Genomic DNA, 26,038 nt, shown 5'->3' on the forward strand with positions numbered 1-26,038 from the left:
ATATGCTGCGCTGTGCTGACATGGTGCATATAAAGATGCACAGACTAACAAACAACAAACCAGTTCCTGCTATTTCATCACAGGCTGGTGTGCTGCAACAGGTATACATACCTACACACACACACACACACACAAAGGGAGAGTTGGACGTCAGTAACCAGTCAGTCCGGAAGAATTCATGGAAAGAAATTGTGTACAAACCTGTATCTCAGCTGAGAGTACTGCCAGTGAAGGTGTGACAAACTCACAGGCTTGTGTCAGGGCATGAATAAGGCTTTTCTCCGGCCGGCAGGGGGTGCTGGCGGACGCTTCTCCACCCAACACGTCACGAGGGAGTCGGTAGAGGCTCCCAGTGGACACACTGTCTGTCTGAACACCAGTTAACCACAACCGACTGGACCTGCAGGTAGCTACGCCTTATTTCTGTGCTAATACACCAGTTTGCTAACTAAATAGTTCGCAACTTTGCCAATGCCGGGCATGAACGCCACTGTTTTGTCCCGCTTTGGTTTTTATTCAACCCACGTTAGCTAGCTAACAGCTAAATGAGATAGCTGCCACAGATTAGCTTTAGCCTAGCTGCAGCAGCTCCTGCTGGACAGTTGATATTCAAACCGCTGCAAACGGCTGGTGCCGTTACCGTCACGCGGGGTGTTGTTAAAGTTGATGTGGTGAGACAGGCGACCCCGGTGGTTAGTGTCTGTCCCTCACAGGCGTGTGCTATTCCTGTCTGATAGCTAACACAGGTTAGCCTGTGTGTGTGTGTGTGTGTGTGTGTGTGTGTGTGTGTGTGTGGCGTTGACTGGACTGTAGTTACGGCGTTAAAGCTCAATGTCACCGGCTCCAGATCAGTAGATATGGCCAACAGAGACATGTGCATTAGCGCACATAGTTTTTTCCCCTATATGCTAAACGAGTGCCATTACACCGACTCGTCAGATGTCAGTGCCAGTCATCTGATATCAACAATATCCTGTTCAGTGGGTCAGCAGGGTGTAGAAACTGCTTTCTGCTCTCACAAAGGCGAGCCTGTTCTCCAAATTTACGTGAGAAAGCAAATAGTTTGTTTACTTTATGCGCGGAAAGCCATCGGAATCCAGCACGGATAAGACAACACTTCCTTAACGATGTTTTTGCATTGTAAGAAAGTCACTCTAGCCCAGGTGCGGTCCTGAGTTTGCATGTCAGGTCTTACAGCATGCTCCAAAAACAAAGACTCTGTTCCAAGCTGAAACTCACGTTTAAAACCTGTTGCATGGATGCGGCCTGAGTTGTGTTCTTGAATTAGAAAGTTTACGGTAAATGCTCTTCTGGGAGGTGGGGGTTATTTTTAATGGCAAACAAAGGTTGGAGGTCAGTGAGAAAGTGAGTCATTGAGACAGAAAAAGCAAAGGGGACGCAGGGTTTAGCAAGAGGCAGGGTCACTTGTTTTTTTAGAAGTTGTAGAGAGAGTAACCTGTTAATCTGGACTTCTTTGCAAGTGAGTTTTTTTTATTTAGGGATGGAAGTATTGAATTACAAGCTGCAGATTTTTTAGATACTTTGGCGTGCTTAGTTTTCTTCAGACATTTGGAGATTTGGATCCAAACCCAAACAGCCAAATGACTTTCTTTGTTGCTTTCTTTTACATAGATCAGAAACTCACTCACTTTATAACACCTCTGTAACCTAATAGGAGTTTTAGTACTGTGAAATGATCGCTGAAGTAGTTTGTGGGTAATGATATTGATATAGCACTTGTTGCGCTATAGTAATGGCACGAAGGGGTGCATATTTATTTGTATGAGGCTATATTTATCATAGTTTTGGAGTGCAGTTGGAGGGCACAGAGATGAGAGTGAACAGAAAGAGAGAGGAGTGGTAGGTGTAGGTCTAATCACTTCTTAAAATACTCTCCCAGCTTAGATAATACAGGGGCTTGTGAGCCTGTCAGCAACAGCAAAGCTGAGCAACTCTCAGCCCGAGAGGACAAACAGTTCCCCTTTGTGTTCTCCCTTCATTGCCACTCCTTGTTTGCCCCACTGCGCTTATAAAGCAGAGTGCACCTCTCATTGTTCTTGATCACAGGTTTCATTGGTGTTGGCTTGATGGGATCCAAACAGGCAACAAAGTGATGGTCTAAGGACTCGCAGTCACAGAGGTGCTTGCGCGTGGAATGTTGCGCTGGTCGGTGCACCTAGAAGGAGGGCCGCGGAGAGTCAACCATGCTGCTGTGGCGGTGGGGCACAAGGTGTACTCCTTTGGAGGCTACTGCTCTGGGGAGGACTACGAGACACTCCGTCAGATTGATGTGCATGTCTTCAACACAGGTAGGTGGTGAATATACATTTTATATTGAGGAATCCCATTGCTTATAGACTTCGTGGGACATGTTAGAAGTTAGGCATATGAATTGTTTTACTAACTCTTTATCTTGACAGTGACTGCAGCTGTTCTTTCTTGTTTTTATCTAATTTTATGAAGTGAAAAAAAAGATCATTAAATCAGAAAAGAGCACTCTGACCTGTCAGATCGAAAAGTATTTGAATTTTAAATCAAACTCACTCACAAATACACTTTTTAAATTCATGCATATCTACAGTATTGTTCTGTTTGCAGCCTCAGTAGGTGAAAAGACATTTCACTCTTTTGATGTCCTTTGTTTTATCTGTAGCGAAGCAGGTAAATATTTGTTTATTCAAATTATGGAGTAAGGCTAAGCGAGTGTCTGAGAGTTTGTTGAACCTTCACCATTTTAACGGTAACACATTACAGCTGGAAATGGAAAACCCAAGCTTTCCCGTGCGGTCTGTGTGTTTTCTGTTAGGTGTTTTTCCGTTGCTATCTCACAAACACAGGTGTTTTCTTTTAATGCGCTGCCCTAACTTTTAGAAAACTGCTTGCTTTTCTTCCAAGTAACCCACTTTATATATTTTTTTTCTCTGTGTGGTCAGCCACCTGCTTTCGGCTTTTACAACTTCTTTAAAGTAACTTGAACGTACCTGCTGATGCTGTACCATGAAAAGATCTGTGAAACCAAGCCTTGAAAGGCTGATTGAAATGGAAACGGGACCACCTTAGCCATTGTTTCACTATTTTATCTTGTCACTTGTTTTGTGCTCTTTCTCTTTGATGTCGGTTTTACAGCAGAGCCTGTTGTCTTTTACAGTTCTTTCTTTCTTTGCTTCTGTCTGTCTTTACTTTTCACCTTCTGTTTTCTCTCTTTCCTTTCTTTAGAAAGTCAACTTGCAAATAAGTAGTTTGGTTTTCATCCAGATGTTTCACATCTTTTTTTATTCTAGTAGGTTTAAAGAAATGCAGGCATGTCAGACAGCATGGTTCCTGGTGAAATATCACTACTGACATTTATTTTGAGTTTCATATTTAAATCTCTTGCATATGTATCACCAAATTGTTTCACTAATTGTTATTGCTGCTTTTAATTTAAAATCTTTCTTTAAACTTGAACTCCACCACTGTCTCTAGTATGTTATTGTAGTCTGGTTTACTTTGGCACTGAGTCATGCCTTAAATAGATCTTGTCAATATATTTTCTTATAAATAGCAAAATGTTCCTGTGTCATGTCAAGTTATTTTCCAACTATGTCATAAATGAATCCCTTTCTCATCTGTTTTGTACTTCAGTGTCTTTGCGCTGGATGAAGTTGCCTCCAGTTAGGACGGGAGGACATGAACGTGCCCGTGAAGTGCCATATATGCGTTATGGCCACACAGCTGTGCTGCTGGATGACATTATCTACCTCTGGGGTGGGCGTAACGACACAGAGGGGGCCTGCAATGTGCTTTATGCCTTTGATATCAGTAAGTAGACCTACAAGTACCATGCACCTGTTTGATGTTGAGGTCGTGATAGCAAAAGGCAAAAAAAAGAGAAGAGTTCTTTTTTTTTTTTTTTTTTTACACCAGGGAGCTGTAACACCTGCTTTTCTGTGTGATGATGTTCCATTGCTTGTGACTCAAGTGTTAGAGTGTTGTAAAATGAGAGGATAGGTCCCTCACAAGAGTACTTAGCGTTAACATAAACTGTTCGTGCTTCATAGACACCCACAGATGGTTTACACCCAAGATTTCGGGGACTGTTCCAGGGGCAAGGGATGGCCACTCTGCCTGCGTTCTGGTGAAGGCAATGTATATATTTGGAGGATATGAGCAGCTGGTGAGTCTTCGTCAGTCTTCACTGTGGGAATTACCCTCTGAACATTAAAACATGATTTAATTTGTCTTCACTACTGTTTTTTAGGCCGACTGCTTCTCCAATGACATCCACAAGCTGGACACCACTACCATGGTTTGGTCATTAATTAATGCCAGGGTGAGTTAAAGCCACCAGTTGTTTCACTTTAAGTCTTCCTGTATCGAGAATGGCGTGTGTTGAGTATTCAGGTTCAGTTAAAAGTGGACACAAAGATAGAATGGACTGGCAGCATGCACAGTTACATTCAAAGCGCTGTTTGAAATCCACAAACCACTGGTTATTACCGGGGTTGGCAGTGTTGCGATACAAGCGCTCAGATTGGCTGGATACAAAGGCACTGTAATGTAATGCAGCTCTCTGGTAGGTGGCCAAGTACAAAAAGCCTCACAGAGGATTATATACACTCCCCTTTTGGAAACTGCCATTTGTGTTTGTACACAGTCAACACTCTCGTGTCTCTCACGATAAACTCTTGTAAAGTCAATTTTACACATAGGCACATTCCCAGTGGCTGTTAGAGGAGGTCTTACTCTGACAGCCACTAGTTTTTCTTCCTAACTGCAAGCATTTTGTCATCAGGGAGATTACAGTGGAGTTCTTACAGATTCAGTTGTGCATGTGACTGATTGTTCTCAGACTTGCACTCCTTTTGGAAAACAAAAGTACCGGCTTTGCCATGCCTCAAAACACGTTAGCTCTGAAGTTAAACCGTGATTTTTTTTTTCTAGATTCAACACATGATGAATTTATTTAATAAATTATTTTCATTCCACTGTTTTTAATTGAAGTCTTTTTAATTGAACATGTAATTTTTTAAGATTTGATTTTGCTCTTGTTTACAGTGCAAGTCAAAAGGCCTGCTTGCCTGCATGCATGAGATTTGTAAAACAGCTGGCATTGTGAAAACAATGGCAGCACATTGTGGCTTTACCATGGCTATAGGCTAGTTAAAGAGGGTAGGGGCTTTGTTAGGCACCACTTCATTCAGTAGAAACGGGTCACGTTTCACAATTTGTTTTGTAGTCCTTGTTCTTGAGTAACCACAGACAGCATCAGCCCATCTCATTATTCTGAGATGGGTTCCCACTTAATTTTATGCAATGTCCGACATTATTTTTGAAAGGCTGGTGGTGCCTCAAAAGTGGTTTTGACTTGGTGTGCCTTTGTAGTTGATGAGTTGGTTCACTAGATGGCGCTATTTACCCAAAGGTGCTGGTTATGAAGCATCAGTTTGGTAAGTTTGAAGATGACGCTTTGCACCCCGGGTTATAATAAGCACAGAAAGTTTGGGATTGTAGAGGAGTTCTGGACTAAAACTAGTTTATGAGGTGTAGTTCAGCTTATGCAAGAATGCAGTAAGTATGTAGGCTACATTCAACGACCTTGCTTTATGTCCTGAGTAGACCGCTCTACACTGAAACTTTATGGAGTGTAAAAGTTTATTTTGCCGGTCTTGTCTTCACAGGGCACTCCGGCACGCTGGAGGGACTTCCACTCAGCCACCATCATCGGGACAAAGATGTTTGTGTTTGGAGGGCGGGCAGACCGCTTTGGCCCCTTCCACTCCAACAACGAGATCTACTGCAACAAGATCAAAGTGTTCGACACAGAGACCAACTGCTGGCTGACTACACCTTCAACACAGCCATCGCCAGAAGGACGCAGGAGTCATTCGGCCTGTAAGACATCAGCATCAATATGATGAACAAGTTTGTCATCATCGCTTCATTTAAATCATTGCATTTTAGTAGAGCGGTATCCTAAACATCTTTTATTCTAAAGTATTTCTAAATTAGGATTAAACTATAAGTGTGAGCAGATTTCTGAATAAACTCTGCAAGTTATGAAACCCGTAGTTCTAAATAATGTGTATTTAAAAGGAAGAGCTCACACTCATGAAATCATTTTCAAATCTTCTTACTATGATGATTCATTAGTGTATAAACTGCAGTGTCATTTTCCACTGTGACCTTTCTCCGTCTCATTCTCAAGCATGGTTTGTTTTTTAGTGTTGTTTGTTGTGGGAGTATAAACAGTGTTTTTCATTCTGCACATAAGATTGAGTTTCTTTGTGCACATTGTCTGATTAAACAAAATCCAGCTAATTTAACTGGTTCACATGGTCCATTTACAGTGCTGCATGACGGACCATAAATATTGGTTCATTTTTTAATTTTCCCCTCTGTGCTTAGTTTCCTACAATGGAGAGCTGTATATATTTGGAGGATACAATGCCCGCCTAGACCAGCACTTCAACGACCTCTGGAAATTCAATCCAGGTGATCATTATTTATATGTTGTATATCAGACTGCAAAACATGTCAGCACTGATGCTAACTTCGTCATTCCTGATTGGTGCATAATAATTCTGTTTGTTCTACCTGCACTGATGATTGTTTACTCTATGAGAGGAAATGCAGCACTGGCAGTGCTATTTCACGGTGACCCACTTTCCTCCTTCTTGTTCTGTAGGGAGCCATAGACAACCCTCTCCTTCAATGCATTGTTGTCTGTCTCATGATAGTAGCTGGTTGCTCGTCCTGTCTTTGTTCGAAAAACACACATAATAATGCAGTCTCTGGAAGCTTCGTCTGTTCCTACAAATGTTGCCAGATTAATTCTCAAGTCAGTTTCTGCTCTTTTTCCAAACAAGGATTTGTTGTCATAACAGAAGCAGCACACCTGAGATATATTCATCCTAAATATAGTAGTTAGTAGTTAACACTAGTCCACTGAATTGGTTATTAAAACTCATCATACATACAGTTAGTAGATTATCACAAGTTCTCATCATAGGATGAAGTATTAGGTATTAGTCTTGTCCTGGGTTATCCTTAGATCTGCTGTTAAGCATTTAAACCTTTTGCATTTCTGTCCACTAGATGGCAGCACCTCAATTGTAGTCCTAATTATCCAACAAAGTCTGAATGGCCTGTTGCCATAGAGATGCAATGATGCTGCTGGCTCTGAGAGTGAGAGACTGCACAGTTTATCCTTATATGGAGCAGCTGAGACAGCTTCGACGTCGTCACTCATATAGCACTTAAGCGGCGCAGAAGAGAGCATTTGTGTCGCTAAAATGTAACGTTTTGTGTTCAGATGAAGGTTTTCGCTCCCTTTATTCCATTTTCTTTGAGCTTGTTAAATACAGCAGAGATGAATGATGACATGGCATAATGGAAAGCACTAGTAGGTTTATGTAACTGTATGTGACTGGGAGTTTGAATAGGTGCTATGATGTAGTCAACAGGTCAAAATATGCTGTGCTAAGGATCCCTCTGTTGAGCTATATAAAGCAAGAATGTAATTATTTATGTGTAATGTATAATTTGCTTCCAGTCAGCCAGTCATATGTGTGCCTCTTTTTTTCCTTCTTCTTTTACCAAGATTATGTCTAAATATTAAATGGTATTCTTGTCTTGTGTGTGCACAACAGAAGCCTTTTCCTGGGTAAAGGTAGAACCAAAGGGGAAAGGCCCGTGTCCGCGGAGACGGCAGTGCTGTTGTATGGTTGGAGATCGAATCATCCTCTTTGGAGGAACCAGGTGAGGCACAAAATATTACTGCTCAAACTGTATTTTTTTATTTATTTTTATATACTAAATTGTTAACATGTACACTAATAAGGATGGTCCAATTTGTTCTCTCTGTTGGGTTTCCTCTTGATTATTCTAGTGGGTCTTTCTAGATTATCTCTCTAAATTAATTCCTTAATTAGCTCTTTATGAATACACCATTAATTATATATTTTCTTCAACTACAAAACATGAATATGATTAAAGCTTAAGCTGACAGCACATGATAAAACCCCTGTGTTGCCAGCTGAGCCATTGTTTTCTCATAGGGAGAGCAATGGGGCCGGCAGTATTCATGTGTTGTCTCCTCATGTGTTGTTTAGTTCTTGTTTAAAAAAATAAAAAAAGTTACTTGTGTCGCACGTGTGATTTCCCACAGTTCAAATAGTGGTCATGGCTTTGAAAAACTCTAGTGAATTACTATAGGAGCAATACATTATGTATTAAACCACTTGTTAAGGTTACACAGCATTTCCATTGAAGCTCTAGCTTGGTAATCTGAAGCTACTTCTGTTAACCCTTGTAAGAGTTATACCTGCTAACTTGTTTGACTGCATTGGTGACGGTGTACAACTCTGGCTCTGAAAGTATTTTTTACAAGATGTGTTTGCATGGATTCACACTCTTTTGGTAAAATGCAGCCAAACTTTGGAGCATTTAAACCGAGTGGGTGCCATTGTTTACTACTGATTGCACTGCACGTGCGAAACTTGCGTAAGTTACGTGCCGTAATTTGTCGTGCTTGCTGGAATTGAGCGTGCGTAACTTCTTGCGGAAGTTGCGCAACGTAATTCGTGCTTTCTGGAATCAATAAGAGAATCGTTAGAAAAACTGCCAAACGATTCCATGGCATTGAAAAAACGATTCCATGGCATTGAAACACACGGAACCGGTTCTCATCCCTAGAAGTGAGTGGACAAAGGAGTGTGTGTAGCTAACAGTTGTTCAGAGAAAAACTATTTCCAAAGGATCAGATATTAAAGTAAGGTAAAGTGGTCACTGGTTATTGAACAGTTCCTTTTATCTGAGAGATGGCTCCTCTTAACAGACATTTTATTCCAAAGAATGGCAGGGCAAAACCTGAATTCAAAGTGCAGCATTCAGTCCACATATTTCTTGTTTTGTACACTCGTGGTATGTCTCAAACCTTCCTAACATATTCTTCCCTTTCCATTCTCACCAACCAGCACATTTTCTTTGAGAACTGATCTTTTTTTTCTCTTTTGATACATAATTACTTTATTGAATAGTTAATGTACTGATACTAATGTCTTTTTGTTAAAGGAGGAATGTTTGGTTGATGATGTAGTTCCTGAATTATCTAATTATTTAAACAGTTCTATCGACATAAAGAACTAAATACTAAATTATGAATTAACTTTGTCCTTAAAGATGGCCACCTACATGCATTTAAATGTGTTAACATCAAAACTCTTGGATGAAATATTGGTTTGCAATAAAGTAAGCCTTCTCAGAGATGGGAAGCTCCTTTCTTTACAAACCCCTTAAATTCTTATACTTATTGTTTGTTGTGATAAACTTTATGAAGCACAGGCTGTGGAGAGAAACTCCATCCATTTCACTCCAACTGTCCTCTCTTTTCAATCTGCCAAATGGAGGGTCTGGCTCCTGTAGACATCAGTCTGTGATGATTCCCTTGTTGGCAGTAAGACAGTAGTGATTACAGGGGGTTTGTAGCTGGTAAGGTGCCACTGGGCTGGTGACGAGCTTATGATAGGCCAGTAGCCGGTAGAGTAATGAAGTAGCTAACAGTGCTAGCATGGTCCAGAGTAGTCCGGGACCTGGGCTACTGTTATCAGCAAGGCTGTGTTATCAGACCACCCCCACTGGGATTACCTGATAGTGGGAATCGGGAGGCAGTGGATAGTAGTCCTCTCAGCCCCACTACGTCTACAGTCCTAGAGGCTTCTGGCTGCTTCTGGATTCATTTACTACTGCTCCAGTGACCACCACATCACCCTAATACACAAGTTTCATCATAATCCATCCATTATGTGGCAGCATTATAGTCATTATTAAAATAATTAATTTTCAACTATTAGCACATATAAAGAATTATATTTCAGCAAAAATATGATGTAATAGAACGTCCTAAAATTAGTCATTATAATTCAGAGAAGTCAAATCTGCTGCTATAAACGGTAGCAGTTAAAAGTCAGTAAAGTCAGTTATTGATATGCAGCTGAGGAAGAAGAAAATAATCGATGAGACCAATAGCTGGAGAAGATGCTTATTTTTTTTTAAAGATTGTTATGCGTTGTTTTGTTTCTCGCCAGGATTAGTCCAGGATGGGTTTTAAGGAGTCATGATTTCCTGTTGTGAGCAGATAGGGCTGGGGCTGGAAAGGGAGTGTCATCGGGGGCCACTGGAATGATGGAGGGTGCTGGCTGAGCAGAGGAAGAAATCAAACACCACATTATATCTCCAACATCCTGTTTAAAAGGTTCAAGGCAGTTTTTTTTTTTTTTTTTTACTGCCTTAACTGTTGTTAACACGTGGTCATGAATGCTCAGGTATCTTTTTAAGAGGAGAACTTTGGTTTGTTTGTGTTCTTTTTTTCAGTGGAGGATTTTGTAGTTCTGCTGAGTCGTTGTAAGATGTTGTTTCCTGTTACTGTACACATTAGAGCATGATCCTCACAGGCTCTAAGCAAGTTGGCCACACAAGCTCTCTTGACCGGCGTTGCACGTTTGTTGTTTACATGAGCACATTTAAGCCTCTTACACACAGGAACTCCCATAAGCGCGTGCACACACACACTAAGACATACAAACAGACTCCAAGCAGCTTCTTAACACAGTCATTGGTTTGCTTACTTTTCTTTATGAAGGAAGTTTTATCATGAAGGTTCACTTGGTGTTTTCATTTCTTGCACTGATGAAAATTAGTGTTTTCATTTTTATGTCTGAACATAACATTTAGAACTAGCCATTGCTGTGTCTCTGTGCTGTGTGTTTATTTTTGCATGACCTAAATACATGAGGGTGGTTAACAGGGCAAAAAAAGTTATTGGTGTGTCTCAATGCAATTGACAAACGCCTGCACAGCACCACCATCAATTACTTGCTGGACACCTTGCTTGTGTTTTTTCTGGGGCTCTTCATTTTGGTAGGTCTGCCAAGGAAATTGTGTTCAGATTTATGGTCTACATCTTGTTTTCCCGGGTCAGTTGTCCCTTCATATTGATCCAAAACAGAACCCCTCTGTTGATATTTTCTCCCAGTTTATGATATTTATTTTACCAGCAGGAATTTGTTCAGGAATAATTTATTACTTTAGTGAAGGACAATAAAACTATTAAGTCCAAGAGCTCTTTGCTTTCAAAGCGGTTACACTGGACATAACATCGAGGTGTGTTGGCACTGAACACGATTATAAAACAAACATCCACAGTGTGATATTAGCTCCACTAAATAAAGACTAAAGATAGAGACTGGTGTAGAGTATGTTTGGATTTGTAGTGAATGAGCCTTGATGTTTGCATTGGATATTTTGGAATTTTGATTATATTGACTAACATTTTAACAGGATTTAGTGCATGATATCCTTTATTTCATGAGTATGTATTTAGGTACATACTTGCGCTTCTTTGAAGGTAAATGAGCAGAGGGTGTGTGTGTGTGTGTGAATGACAGGCTGGGCATTAGGGGCACTCTATTGAGTGCCACTTACGTCAGTGTAAACAGGCCTGCTGAGCTGCAGAGAGGCGCGAAATTCTGCCCCATCTCTGATTTATGACCTTAGGGAGCATTCTTTCTCACAGAGTGCAATCTGATATGCCCTCAGCACCTCTGCTACACTCATTTACTGAGACCTGCTCACTGCCCCACGAAGGACGACCCGTGCATGACTAACTCCACCTGCACTGACCTTCACCTACACGAACAGGCAATGAGCAGCATCCTTTTATAAACCCTATGTGTTAAACCCCACGCGTCTGTAACTTTTCTCTCACTTTCCGAGGAATTGAACACAGCTAAAGTTGAGCCGCACATAAAGACAGTGCCACATAGATTATGGATCTCCTACTGAGGTTATGTTGTCATTGTTGGCATTCACCACACTCTGTGTATAATTGCTTACGACAAGTCCAGGTTGGGCTAAATCGGGAAGCATTTTAAGCTTGGGAACAGGGCATCCTATGAGGGGCAGGATGTGAACAAGGACATGACAGATTGGCATGCTGGGAGCAGACAGCTTGGAATCTGTGAAGGGGAATCTAGCACTGGCCCTTGCGACATGACGACATGTACTTTGTTCCATCATTGAATTTAGAGTATATTTTTACCATGACAGGTATTCATCTCCCTGACGACCGTTTGACTGATTGAAATAAACTCTTTGTGGTAAATATTTACTCTGTGATCGAAGGCTTGCTTTTTAGTCGTTTGGTAAATGTTTAGATCAAAAACATCTCAGACGTCTGTAGAATTGAGATTTTATGCCTTTTTAGACCCTCTGCAGCTTTATGTGGACTGCTGATGGTGAGTCTTCAAAGGGGATTTAATTGCCTTTCACTGTGAGATGCAGGGACCAGTGCCTGTCACTTTAGGTCTAACAATGCCAAAGTGGCCTTGAGCGCTGGATGAGTCTCTTTGATGTCATCACAGGTCTGTGACCCATATGTTACCATCTACATTCATATAAGCTCAGACAAAGGATGATGATGTTAGTGGTAGTAGAAGTATGACATGCATAATTGCAGATTCTCCACGGACGGACAGATTGTTCGGTTAAATTAAATTATTTGTAGGCAGACTATTCAAATAAAAGGTTATCAAAACTCAAATTCACTGGGCATTAAATGTTTAAAAACAAATGCAATTTAGCTTGTGACACCAAATATTACTTTTAATTTTGTAAATTAATCATTTAATAAGCTTTCTTCATTTAACTAGATGATATTGACTGGTCCTAGTTTTGGTCCTTTTTAAATGACTGCTTTGCGTAATGTGTGTTCCAATGTATTGTGTTTTGGCATCATCAAACAAACACAATGCCCATTACTCATTTCCCCTGGTTCAGACTTTCAGTCAAATTGAATAAGCCACTCCAGGTCACTGCTGAGACTTCCTACTAGCTTCTGCTCAGCACACAGGCCAGAAGGATACTGAGTCCCATTCCATCATTCCCTCTTTTCCTGTGTAGTGTGCCATTTTTGTGCGTTTGCATGTGTCTGGATGTATTGCCATGACTTAGTGACTCACTGCTCCTCTTGTTCAGCTGACGTCAGAGTGGTGCACATGCTTTGTTCGCTCTGCCAGCCTTAACGCATGTGTTCCATCTGGCAATATGCACTGTCACTTGGTACATTTGAGTAAAGATGGAAAGCATGCTGACGCCAGTCCTAACATTAGATGCAGAAACCTCAGTTATTGGGTGCCTTTTTAAGGTTTCTCTCTCTCTTACTGACTCATTACCCTGGTTTAGTATACGTGTAAAATGCTAAATAAAAAAGTCGATAAAGTCATCCTGCCATTGAATTTTCAGATAGGGAGACTGTGGCTGCTACACACTGGGCAAGAGGGAGACTACATAGCTGATGATCTCACTGGTAGCCAAAACATCCCAGCCTAAAACCTCTTGTTTAATCCAGCAGAATCTCACCATGATATTTAATCTGCTAGGAATTTAGCTGGTCATTTCAAAACAGCAAGTTGTTGAGCCGCAGAGCTTCTGCAGAGTCGACTGATTTTTGTTAAGCAGATCAAGAAGGTCAAAAGCCTGGTGCCTCGATATCACCTACAAGGATATTTGGCACCTTATCAATGGCTGAAAGGGCTGCTGTTATGATAATCCAGCTGGTTAGAGTTGGCTTGTTATCACTGTTGAAACTGGCAGTTCAAATGTTAGACTAAACACAACATGGGACTGAGGCACAATAAATTGTATATCCTTTAGTTTCTTGCCAGGTATTGCACAAAAACACTGCACTCCGTTTTGATTGACCTTTTTTCTTGAATCTAAATATCATCATGACTGCACTTACTGCAAACTATAAAAAGATCTGCCACAGTGGAACTTGGCTCCATGGAAACGTGCCTATCAACACTCCATAGATTATGATGCCACACACACAGGGCCGTTTGGCCTTCAGTGTCAAAGGCTAGGCTGCAGAAGTTTCCTTTTATTAATTGTCTGCGTGCGTGTGTGTGTGTGCGTTTAGTACGCCCAAGATAAAACCTGTCAAACAGTGGAGGTGACCCCAACAGGATATAGGGCATCCCGCGCGTGGCAGGACAGGACCTTGGGGCAGCACAGCAACACTGTGATTTACTCTTCAAAGACAAGCTCCTGATAGTATTTCATCTGCATCTTAACCCTCTTTAACCCACTAACAGGCTGTATACATGAAGGTGTCATAAGGTTGAGTGTTACACAGCAGCTCAAATAAACAGCCTGTATAGGTGAAGCTTTGTGATGCCGTTGTGCACATAAATTCAAATGTCTAAATAGTAGTTATTTTAACTTGATTTGCTACTGTCATCACAAACTCTCTGTAGAACAATGCCATGCTATGTAGACAAACTTCAATAAAAAAATAATGAGCTAAGGACACCAGCCCACCATTTTAACAGACTAACGTCTTTAAACAACAAAAACTAATAGGCTTTTCTGAAATGGGCTGCAACTAATGATTATTTCCTTTTAATGATTAATCTGTCATTAACATTTTCTCAATTAAACGATTAGTTGTTTGTTCCAGAAAATGTCAGAAAATGGTGAAAAATGTCCATCAGGTTTCCCAAAGCCTTCTTTAAACGTCTTGTTTTGTCCACAACCCAAAAATATTCTGTTAAGTGCCATAGAGGCCTAAACAGAAGATTTATTTAACAGAATATAATATTTGAGGATTCTTTAAAAAATATGCAAAACGATCGATCAATAATCAAATTGGTTGCCGATTAATTTTTATAGTTGACAACAAATCGATTAAACAACTAATCATTGGAGCTGTATTCTTAAACTCTTTATAGGAAATACTTGCAGCAATAGTAAAATAACAGGATATGAAGGCATGCTTAATTGCAAAAGTAGTCAGTTTTTTAATAAGCTATTCTGATAGAAGACATGAGCCAAACAGTGTTTTCTGTTGGGAGTGTCTCTTGTACGTTGACTGACCTTGACTCCAGTCTTCAGTTTGTGGCTTTAGAGGAAGTCTAAAATGAATCCAGCCAGCTATAGAGGAACATTTGACAAGCCCTTTGACTTTCCCTGTACATTAACCAGCTGTGTTCAAGGACCTGAAAACACTATTTAATATCCTCTTCCTCATTTTTATAGGGAAGTTAGGTTGATAACAACTGGTCCTGATAAAAGGAATTAAATTTGTGTTTGCTTGAGGTTTGTAGAGAGTTTTTCTCCCCAGTAAGACTACCAAGTCCAACTACATTTTGTCCACAGGGGTTGCAATTTGAGATGCATGCTTCACTAGCGGCTGGCATCTCTTCTGTCTAATCTGAAACCAGGCGTCTCTTTCTCTGGGAGCCAGCTGTAGTTTGTGTCTCACCCTCTGCATGGGGCTTAGGTTTGGGCAACTACAGGTTTTAATCCACTGTCCAGCCACTGCCCAGGAGGGGGCACAGATAGCTCGGTAAGACGAGGTGAGACAGTTGAGATTAAGGCAAAAGAAATGGACGGGAATCTATCGATCTGTGATAACCAAGTCTGTTGGATTTCTTTAAGGAAAGTTTAACTCCAAAACTGTTGCCAACTCTTGCTGGATTCTTGACAGTCCATTAAACACCTTTCTATCAGGTCCTAGCTGCAGATAAACATGTTTTTGCTACAGTACTGATATAAGGCAAAATAATTCATGTTAATACCAAATAATTGTGGATACTTTTTGGTATATGACTGAATATTCTTTAAGTACTTTCTGTCATGTATAGAGCTCTGTAGTAGAATGAATGCTAATCTTAATAACCACTACCATGACCAGGACGATTAGAGCAATCTTTCCACAGTCCAACCACAATCTATATAATTATTTAAGTAGTTATTTTTAAAATAATGCTGCTTTGTTTCTGATATGCTTGTATCCATCTAATCATGCAGTAGTGTTGCCTACTAATGAAAAAGACCATTACAAATTGCTGCCTGTTTTTCTCTTAGTCGTACTATCACTACCTGTCCCTAACATTTTCATGTTTTCACTCAAAAGCTGTACTGAAATCATTTAATGCGTGTCTGGCCATCCTGATAAGGTGCTTGGCAGGAAGTTATAGTGTGTGATGAGTTCCTGTGTGCTAGATGGTTCTGAAGGAGCAAAGTTCAATAGGAAGTGGAGAAAGGAAAAGGATGCAGATTATATCACTTCAAGAATGAGGATACGGCCAATGAAGGCTTAGAAAACATCTCTATGACTGTATCGTTAACACCAGTGTGTGTGTAAAGAAAGATGAGGTGTTACTGATGGATTTTCTCCAATACGCAATCTTTTTCTCATCCTTTCATTTTCTTTGCTCTTGTTTTTGTTATTTGCTAAGGCAATTGCATTCCTGGACAATTGAGACAAATTGAAGTGTTCCCAGGCTCTGTGTGGTTCTCATTAGTTTTAGGACTCCAGTTCAGCTCTTTCTTCTACCGCTTTTAGACCTGGGCTTGAAAGATAATGAGGTGGAGCAGGCAGTGCATTGCTAGAAAAGACTGGCAATTGGGTGATTAGACACCCTCAGTGAGTGTTGTTTGAAATAGCAATCAGTGTTTTCTTTAGTGGGGGGTGCAGCATCACTCAGGCCTCATTCAGACTTGGGGGGGAGCACTTTCACACATAGTGATACTTTGCTGATCAAGTAACAAAGTGACCCATCAAACACCAGGATGCCACATAAAGTCACACAATGTGACTTTCCCGCTTCCAGCCACTACCAGTCAATCTTGCCACACCTCTCACCGCCCCTGTTTTCCCTTCCCTGTGCCTCTACGATCCCCTTCGGCTTCATTTTTTTTTTGCGATGACCAATAAAGCATTACCATTCCTTAATGTTCTGCCAAATTTCACACCCGGGCTAAGATTATCAATGAACATGCGAGAATGCCTTGTTCAGGGGATACAATCTTCATCTCTTTTGGTTCTCCTGTTAAAGCCTCTTCTTATCTGCACCCTTTCACGCGTCATCATCCAAGACCTATACCTTCCCTCCATGTGAGCCCGCACAGTAGTTGACAGCTACTGCAGTGTGCTCTTTAGATAGAGATGCTACTTTTCATTACTTCTGTTATGGAGACAGACTGCTACTGTTAGTGTCATTTCCCACATTCAGTATCTAATGCACCCATTAAACATTTTTTCTTTTCATAATGTGGCAACAGTTTTTGTCTTTCCTTGACGAGCATAGGTCGTGAATAATCCTACAAGATGAAAAGCCAAATAAAAGATAATAAAGATCATAATATTCAACTAGCTGAATTTGTGACAAAGCAATCGATCATTTTCAGCACTAGTTTTATAGCTGCATATTTTTAATACATAGTATAAAGTTCATATTCAGTCAGACTTGAAAACTACCATTTTGATCACCACAGTAACGTCAAAGCCAGGAATGAATGGCAGGTCTAGCAGTAGACAGTCTAATGATGATTGGAGGGGGTGGCTTGTGTAGTTGAGGGTATTCTGATAAAGGTCCACGCTGTAAGCCCGGGTGGATCACCTCCTGGGGGGCAGGGGGCGTAATGACTTCCCCAGCTGGCCCCCTGGGACGGCCGCGCTCGTGCTCTGCACCTCTCCTGGCTGCTTTAAGCCACTACTATGTTTGTTTAGGGAAGATTAGCAACGTAAAACCCTTACAACATCCTGAACACGCAGCAAAAGGGGGACGCGATGGAGAGGACAGCGGGAAAGAGGAATAGAGATTGATGGGTGAAGAGACAGTGGAGGAGAGAGTATACTGAGGCAAGAATGACAAATGGAAAGAGATTGAAGGAAAAGGGAAATGTAATAAATGTAATTCCAAGCCAGTGGTTTCTGCTAGATTGCTTCAACAGTCCTGTAGTGGTGTCTTTGTTTGGACTCTTGCCATTCACTGGCTAGTTCATGCGTAGCAGAAAGCATCTTGCAAAGCTATTCTTAAGGACTAAACCTGGCTACAAAGTCCCGCAGTTATTCACCATGATGGATATCTACAGACAGTAAACTGCTTGTAAATGCACCTGTTTGGCGGAAGCTGTCCTCAGGGTAGTGTAAAACTGCAAAGTGCATTTTTTTTCCCACTAATCTGGACAGGTCTCTAGATGCACTGTTGTTATGGATGTACAGCAATGATGTGCAGCGAGTACGTTTAAAGTAATTTACTTCCCTGCCCGGTGGGACTAAGTGATCATTCAACTCCCACAGGCCTCTAGCTGTTCATTTCAGTTGCGTTGTTACACAGTATCCCCCCGAGTAGTGCATGTTTTGCATTTTAACTAATTGATATGTAGATAGTGACTGACAAGGGTTGCAACACAATTAGGCTTTCTAAGCTGCAGTGCACCAGGTGTGTTACAGGTGTCTGTCTGTGTTGAGCTGTGGCAGGAAACAGATGTGCAGATGTGATATCAACTGCTGCACAGGTCTGTGAGGCTATCAGCACGGGCCAGCCTGCCGTCTCACTGCGGTGCTATACTTCCTGTGGGCTTAAATCATGCCAAGCCATGATAAGGAGAGCAGAGCACTGTGTTAGCAGCACTGCTCTTTTGGGGAATAAGCTGTGGCTCCCTGATTATGAACCTTAGTGACTCGAGGAGCATGGTAAGAGAGGGTAGATGGCAAGGTTCAAGCAAATACGACCTTGTCCAAACGGACAAGGAGGTTTAAGTTGTCCTCTTGGATTGGTTTGAAGATTTGTCCACATCTACAAAATCTTATAAAAGCTGTTTTTTGTTCTCTTTACAGCCCCTGTCCAGAGCAAGGGATGGGTGATGAATTTAACCTCATGGATCATTCAGACCTGTATATCTTAGATTTCAGTAAGTATCCTTGTCATTATGTGTTTTGTTTGTTTAAGAAAGTGTCTAATCTTGCAGGTATTCAATCAGATACCCTCCTTACACCACTGCTTCATTTTTCACCTGGTCTAGCATGCCTGGCCTTGGCCCTGCTTTGTGTTATCACATGGGGCACTTCCGTCTCATCGACTACCAAATATAGCCATTTCCTGCCGGCACTGGGGTAGCCTGTTATGCGGTCAGGTCACAGTTAGGGTTTGTGTAGGTGGGCTTACACAGGGACGCAGGGACCGTATGGGACTGGCAGTACCCAGTGGCATCCCCTGTGGCACACGCCTCCACGTGCCAGTCGCGTGTGCCTTCACACTGTTTTATCAGCGAACATATGGTGGAACAGCCATGACGGCGATAGTAATTGAGCGGAAGTTTGTAATTGGTATTAGAAAGGAACACTGGCATCATAAGGTTGTGCACATCCTTGTACTTGAACACTGTTTGTTTCAGCTTTTTTTGGAGTATGTTGTCAACAGAACATGATGATTTTTAAACCATAGAGAGAGAATCAACCCCTTTCATCTACAGATCCTTAGATCCGACCTGCCTGGCTCCATTTTGAATTCCCACAGCTGAAATGGATATTCTTAGCCTAGTATGATTAGTGTCTATGATCAATCTGTGACTCATTACACTTTCTCTTCTTTTCAGGCCCTAATTTGAAGACGTTATGCAAAATAGCTGTTATTCAGTACAGTCTGGAGCAGTCAGGACTCCCACACGATATCAGGTCAGACGAGCATCCTCTCCTCAAACATTAGTGCTATTTAGTCAAAGAACTGACACATTGTTGTTCATTCTGTTTGTGTTATGCTTGTCATTGTTGCCACCATTCTGTCTCTCTCAATGGTGAGGATGTTTTTCAAAGGGACAAATTATGACTCATTATCCTTCATTTAATGAGTGGTAAGTTTGACTCAGGCTTTTGTCCGAATTTACTGAAAATTTCATCCACGATAGCGCGAAGGTATATGTATAGAAAAATCATAATGAAACATTAGTACTGTCTGTGTGATTCTTTCAGTCTGTTCATTGTCTGTGTACCCATGTACAATTTGCACTGAGATAGAGAATACAAGAGACCAAAATAGGAAGAAGAGGACTTTTCCTTTGTGCTTATTTCTAGGGAGTTTTATATGTGAATACATAAAGAGAGACTTCAAATGGTGTACATCGGGATGGTATCTAGGGAGTAACAGTCTGGAAAGAATGAAGAAAATAATTTTCCCAAAACGATGCACACACAAACATCCTTGTCATCTTTGAATGAATTATCCTGTTTGATAAAACAAAACAACTTCCCCTCTCTGAAGTCAGAGAAAGAACTACTGCCTTGGTTTTGTAAGCAGGTAGGAAATAAACATGCAGCACTTTTTTGGGATTTTTAAAGTGTAAGGGAAACATTGCCCAAAGAAACGAGCGTGATGAATCATATTAATAATGCACAATTTTCCCCTCTCACTGACAGGTTTGAAAATGAATTTGACACGTAACTTCCTGCAAAGTTCGGGAGAATCACTTTGATTTGTTGTGATGTTGTAATCACGGGGTAGGGAAAGTCGTAATAACTGTGTTTAAAGCTCAGTTTTTAAACATGTAAAGGCAAAATATGTGTCAAAAAAGTGTTTTCAGATGGTACTGTCAGCCTCTTTTAATTAGCTGCATATGAAAGTGAAATAGTCAAACTGCTATTTTCAAATTGACAGGCTCACATTCACAGTAATCTGGAACATAATATGTTGTTTCATGTGGAAAGGTATTCACACAGTCTTAATGAATAGACTTCAAGCTGATGTAGCTCATTAGACAAGTGCATCTGCAATGAAGGGTTGCACTAAAGTGTTTTTTGTTTTGTTACACGTGGACCCCATGAAACTTGATACTAATTACTCCTCTTGGACGCTCATTTCTCTCACACCGTCACTGCCACCTTGCACTCTCCCCACTTCAGAGTGTGCAGTTGTGTCTCTAACCCTTAGAAGGGTTTTTCAGTGGAGGTCACAAGACTCTGGTTAACTCCCTTTGCCCCTCACTGGCATCTCCAGCTCCAATGCCAATCTCCCCTCTTAAACACACACGTGCACTACAAAAAAACGAACAAAGCAATTGAGAGGGGAGTGAGTGTGAAACCAGAGCCAGTGATAACAATCTGGAGCTCAACCTCTGACCTGTCAGCAGGTCAGCACTAGACCCTGTTGTCAGCCCCTGCTCCTGGTTCTCGTGTTACAGCGGGGCCTAGTCCAACTCGTAGTCGGGGGGTTCAGAATAATCTGAATAAGATGTATTGTCCATATTTATGCAATTTGGTAACCATGGTAACTATTTAAATGGCTTTTTAATTAAAAGTGAGTAAAATGATGAAATGTAAAAACCACACAGTTACTATCCTGTAATATTACAGTAGAAAATGTCCATATCATTAATAATTTATCGTAGCTAGGACACCAGAGATTGAAACAACACTTACCAAAGTGCTGCTTGACTTAGTGTCATCCTGAAGATGATACAGGCTGACCATTGCTAAAACAGTATATTACTTCATGCTTACAGCTCTGTCTGAACCCAGACCAGACCAGAACTAAAAGGCAACAGTGCCTCATTTGTGAATGTGAAACATACCCTGAGATTTTTGCCTCTGACTTTCCTGATGTTCCCTCTAGGTGGGAACTGGCCGCCATGACCACCAACAGCAACATCAGCAGGCCCATCTTCTCCTCCCATGGCTGACGACGCTGAATGTGAAGCAGAACCAGAACTCTGTTTCAGGACACCAGGCTTTTACCTTTCTAATCAACTAAGCTCCGGAGGACTGTTTTTTGTAGAGTTTGGATCTGTATCGGATTTATTTCCCGCATTCTTCAAGCGAAAACTCATTACTGACCAAATTACCATGCTTGTGACTTCCTAGGACACCGTGAGCTTACTCTTGTTAAAGGATATTTTAACCCTTGAGGTGATGCGAGACAGAAATTGTCACCTTTTTCTCTTCTTTCTAGCCTCTCTAGAAATCCAATCAGCCTATGATAATCATAGACTTCTAATCTTAAGCACAGGAAGAGACAAGAACTTCAGCCAAAGGTCTTGAGAGCCTCTTTGTTGAGGATGTCATGCTGATGTCACACTCAACAGATCTCCCCTAAGAGACAAATGTGAACCTTCTGTTGCAGATACAAAGAGACTGAAATGGTCGTGAGTTTGTATATCTTGCAGCTTGAACTCGGTCATAAAACTATGTAAAACTACCATGTCCATTTTTGGGGAATTAAGTTATATACACAGTATATGGAGTTGACGAGGCTAACTTATTATTTTGGTGTTAAATGCAAGGAGACCTAGTATTGGGTACATGATTTTTAAGGGTGTTATGCTTGTGAAAGGTTCTGTTTGACTGGCTTTCAATGCTTACCTTTTCTCCCACCTTATCATAAGTTGGCTAGGACTCCCTAAAGTGTCTCAAAGGTGATCTGCAAGGCCATTGGAGCAAGCTGCCTGTCTGCCTTGGAAAATAATCAATTCCATCTACCTCCCTCAATAGTGCGTCTCATTGAGTCTTTACTAGGGGCCGAAATACATGAGACACAGACGTGGGCAATGTGGAAGGTTTTTTTTCTTTTGTTGCTATACAGACTCCTTTGTTGTAGACTATTTTAACTGGATCTGAATTAACTTGTTTCAACTACAAGTACTTGGAAACGCATTGATTTATTTTAATGTGAAAAGCACCCACAAGGTTGCTATCCTGCATCCTGCAATCCTGTGTTGCCTCTGGTTCAATGAGGTACTTATTTTAATCATTTTTACACAGAAACTCGACATATTTTACATGTTGGAGGGCCACGTAGCCAGCCACATGAAAATATGATGATAGATGAGTGGTCTTCCATGGTCAGTTGATATAATGGTCCTGCTCTGCTGTGGGCACGCTGAAGCTGCTGTACCACGCTGCGTCTGCGCCACATGTATTTCGGCCTTAAGACTTCCGTACATTAGGCATCTACTAACCCTGACAAGCCTTCTCACAGGGAAACATGTATTTGTGGTTGTCTCTTGTATTCTTCTAGGAAATGTTGTAGTGTCACAGGAAGAATGCAGCTCACACACCAACCCATCTCGCCCTCAGCCTACCCTTTGTGTTTCAGTGCCAAACGTAGAAGGGAATCATGATGCAAATATATACTGTGTATGTGTGTAAGCACGTGGTCCCGTTTACACGTAATCCAGTTTACACGTAATCCTAGCCCACCTGCTCCAGTTTGCCTGTAGTTGTGTGCTAATGTAGTTGTTCCTCTTTATAGACAATCCTGCAGAGACTCTTCCTCCTGACCTGCTCATTCACACCGTAGTGAAAAACCAGGAAAGTGTGGACGTGAGTTTGTGTACAAGCAAAGCTACACCTGAGCAGATAAACACACAAGGGCTGCAATTTGATGACACACTCGCTACACAGCTTGAAGATTACACGGAGTAGCTTAAACTGGTTTATTCAGGTTGTGTGTTTTTATTTTATTAATACTAATTACAAATTTTAGAACAAAACTTTGAAAAGACGAGAGTGGTGGTGGTCTTTTTTTTTTTTTTAAACATTTTATCTCCACTCACACCAATCAGTTGAGGGATAAGGTTGGTGATTTTCTATAGCCTCTCAACAGTTCCTTACTCTGTCTGTGACTCTGAGTCCATTTGTTCCTACTGAACAGTTCCAATATAAGGTTCATTAACTTCCTGAAACAGCTGGACTCTGTTTTGAAACTCTTAACAGGAGCAAATAGAGCATTTGTTGGGGACTTGTATTAAGTTGTGGATTTGGTGCACGTGCGAGTCCTCCAAGCAGGGATCGATTCAAAATAAGTGGCCATGTTCTTGTTATGAAGGAACATGTTACTAAGTGCAGTGCGGTGGCTCAATGTTGTTGTTTTTTAAGCTTTTGGACAACAATTAAAATCTAAGATATATCAGGCTTACAGACAATACTTGTTAGATCAAATGAATTGGGTCTTTTTATGGAAAAAATCCAGAATATCACTGTACCATGTTTTGAATCTTATGACTACGAATAATAAGTAATACAGCATGACATTGGAATTAATGACTCGCTGAGGATGAATATACGGGCAGAAGAGTTTTATTTATACTGCCTATTTATTTTGATGTGAATAGGAACTGTGTTACCACACACTTGTGAGCTGCATCGATGCTTTTTTCAGTCCTGGTCTTTGGGACCAAGTGTGCTGTTGTTTTCTGTCCTGCCAGATAGTTAACTTTTAATCTGTATCTCACTAGCCCTGCAGGCCTCTGGGTCCCAAACATCAGGATTGGATAACTCTGACCTACATCATAAATGTTTACAAATCTGTGTATTTCATGTGAAGCAGTGTAAAACAATCTTAAATGCAGGTTGAAGTCACCAGATAACTGCACTAAGCCAATCACGGCATGTCAGGCCTTACAGGGAGGAGACATGTCGATGCTGCTTTTGCCTAAGTAGAGTTCCAGAGTTTGCCTGCCCAAACCAATTGTGAATTTTATTTACAGACCAGTGGTGCCAATGTGACGCAGTCTTTATGCCCTCTAGCCTGCACACACATGGACATATCACACTAGATATTCCTCAGTACCCCAGTTACTTGGACTATACAACAGCTAATGCAGTGAAACCACAGGGAAGCTAATCGTGTGTCAGACACACACACAAAAAAACATACTGGTGAACAAATCAAACTGTTTATGTGACACCAAATGGCCGTCAGCAAACTGATGTTAATTTTCTCTTTTTTTTTTCTAATGTGTGGTGTGAAAGTCATTTTTATTTCAGGATTTTGGTCCTTTTCTTGTTGCGTGTGAAGATTCTGGGTGACGGTATTTTCAGTGGAGAACTCTTCAGGAATATTATGTGAAGTAAATATTGAGTAAATGACAATGTAGACACTATGGTCAAAAATAAAATACCTGCACAACAAAAGTTCTCAGTGATGGTCACTCACTTACCTCCAGCTAATAACAGTTTAGTTAAAAAACGATTCAGCCCAAAAATATTGGCATTACATGTTCAGTGGCAGCGATGTTCAACTGCACTTTGTCATACTCCTCTGTTATTTCTCATTTCACTTTGTGAGCAGTCGATCAAACTTCACAGGGTGACTCTTGCTTTACCAGAACAGCATTTGCGAACCTAGGAAAAACTTCTCTGTCAGGAAAATAGGATCGAAGCGCACACTCGCGTCACGAAGTGTATTCTATCTTTAGACGGATTAATAAATAGAAAAACAATGCGTGAACAAAGTACAGAGTGTATTTGCAATCATTTTACAACTGTGCAAACTGGCTATACTCACTGTTTTTCTTTTCTTTTATATTGTTACACATTTTCAGAGGGGACTCTGTATCCATCAAGGTTGGTCAGGACTTCCTGTGCAATATGCTTTATAACTGTATCAATAATAAATCTGAAACAATTTGAGTTGTTAATATTTGTATCCACTTTAAATATGTTATACATTCAGTTTCTTTACACACTGCTTCTGTTTAAAGCTTAATGAATCTAAAGCTGTACAGATTTGGTTACGACTGGACAGTCAGTGTCAGTCAGTGCTGCTGTCATGTGCATTTTGATGCTTCATAGTCAAGGTTGGAAAGAAGACATCCATGCAATGCCATTGCAAGCAGATATCAAACTGCCAGCTGAGGGACTAGTATTTCACTGTTGTGGATAAAATAATGTCCCCTACATGTTGTGAAATCACTTAAATTATTTAGTGGCTTTTCCCAGTCGTATAGCAAGTGTGAAAGTTGCCTCACAACATAAACACTAGGACCAACAGCACTCAACCTGACACACAAATGTTCCTTCATAAACCTAAAAGAAAGCTTGTTTGGAGGACTAGTTCAGTGTAATTTTTTTCTGGACTTACCTGCTAAGAATAACATTTCATGAATAGGGTATGAAGGAGAGGAGATAAAGAGATGAGTTTCTCGGCCTATTGTGACGAATAAAGCTCAAATTTATTGTTGAAGACCAAATTAATACTTGTTTGTCACCCGCTCAACATCTTGCCAAATGAAAAATGCTCCTAGATAATAAGCCTGTGAGTGAATGAAAGTTGTGATCATGAAAGAACTAAACACCATGGAGACTTAATTGCACACAGTTGTACTCGTGGAAGTCAAAATAAAATGGCTCAGTAAAATCACAAATGATAATCATGAGGAAACGTGCAATCATTTCTTAACAAGTTTTTAACAGCTACAGTTATTGCAATGAGTTTGT

General features: G+C 40.8%; 1 protein-coding gene across 2 annotated transcripts; it reads left to right on the forward strand.

Moving 5' to 3' along the window:
• Positions 1–294: 294 nt before the first annotated feature.
• Positions 295–25,228, forward strand: klhdc3 (kelch domain containing 3). Of its 2 annotated transcripts, none has more exons than XM_010737797.3 (11): positions 295–406; positions 2,068–2,309; positions 3,625–3,801; positions 4,041–4,156; positions 4,241–4,312; positions 5,661–5,874; positions 6,388–6,474; positions 7,632–7,740; positions 18,668–18,741; positions 19,426–19,504; positions 21,435–25,228. In XM_010737797.3, the coding sequence occupies exons 2-11, from the start codon at positions 2,156–2,158 to the stop codon at positions 21,499–21,501; spliced, it is 1,149 nt and encodes a 382-aa protein (XP_010736099.1). In that variant the 5' UTR covers positions 295–406; positions 2,068–2,155; the 3' UTR covers positions 21,502–25,228. The 2 variants fall into 2 exon arrangements, with proteins under 2 accessions (XP_010736099.1, XP_019115612.1); XM_019260067.2 differs by lacking the exon at positions 295–406 and adding an exon at positions 1,371–1,480.
• The last annotated feature ends 810 nt before the right edge of the window (positions 25,229–26,038 follow it).

The sequence above is a fragment of the Larimichthys crocea genome, chromosome III, assembly GCF_000972845.2.
Source record: "Larimichthys crocea isolate SSNF chromosome III, L_crocea_2.0, whole genome shotgun sequence".
Taxonomy (NCBI): Eukaryota; Metazoa; Chordata; class Actinopteri; family Sciaenidae; genus Larimichthys; species Larimichthys crocea.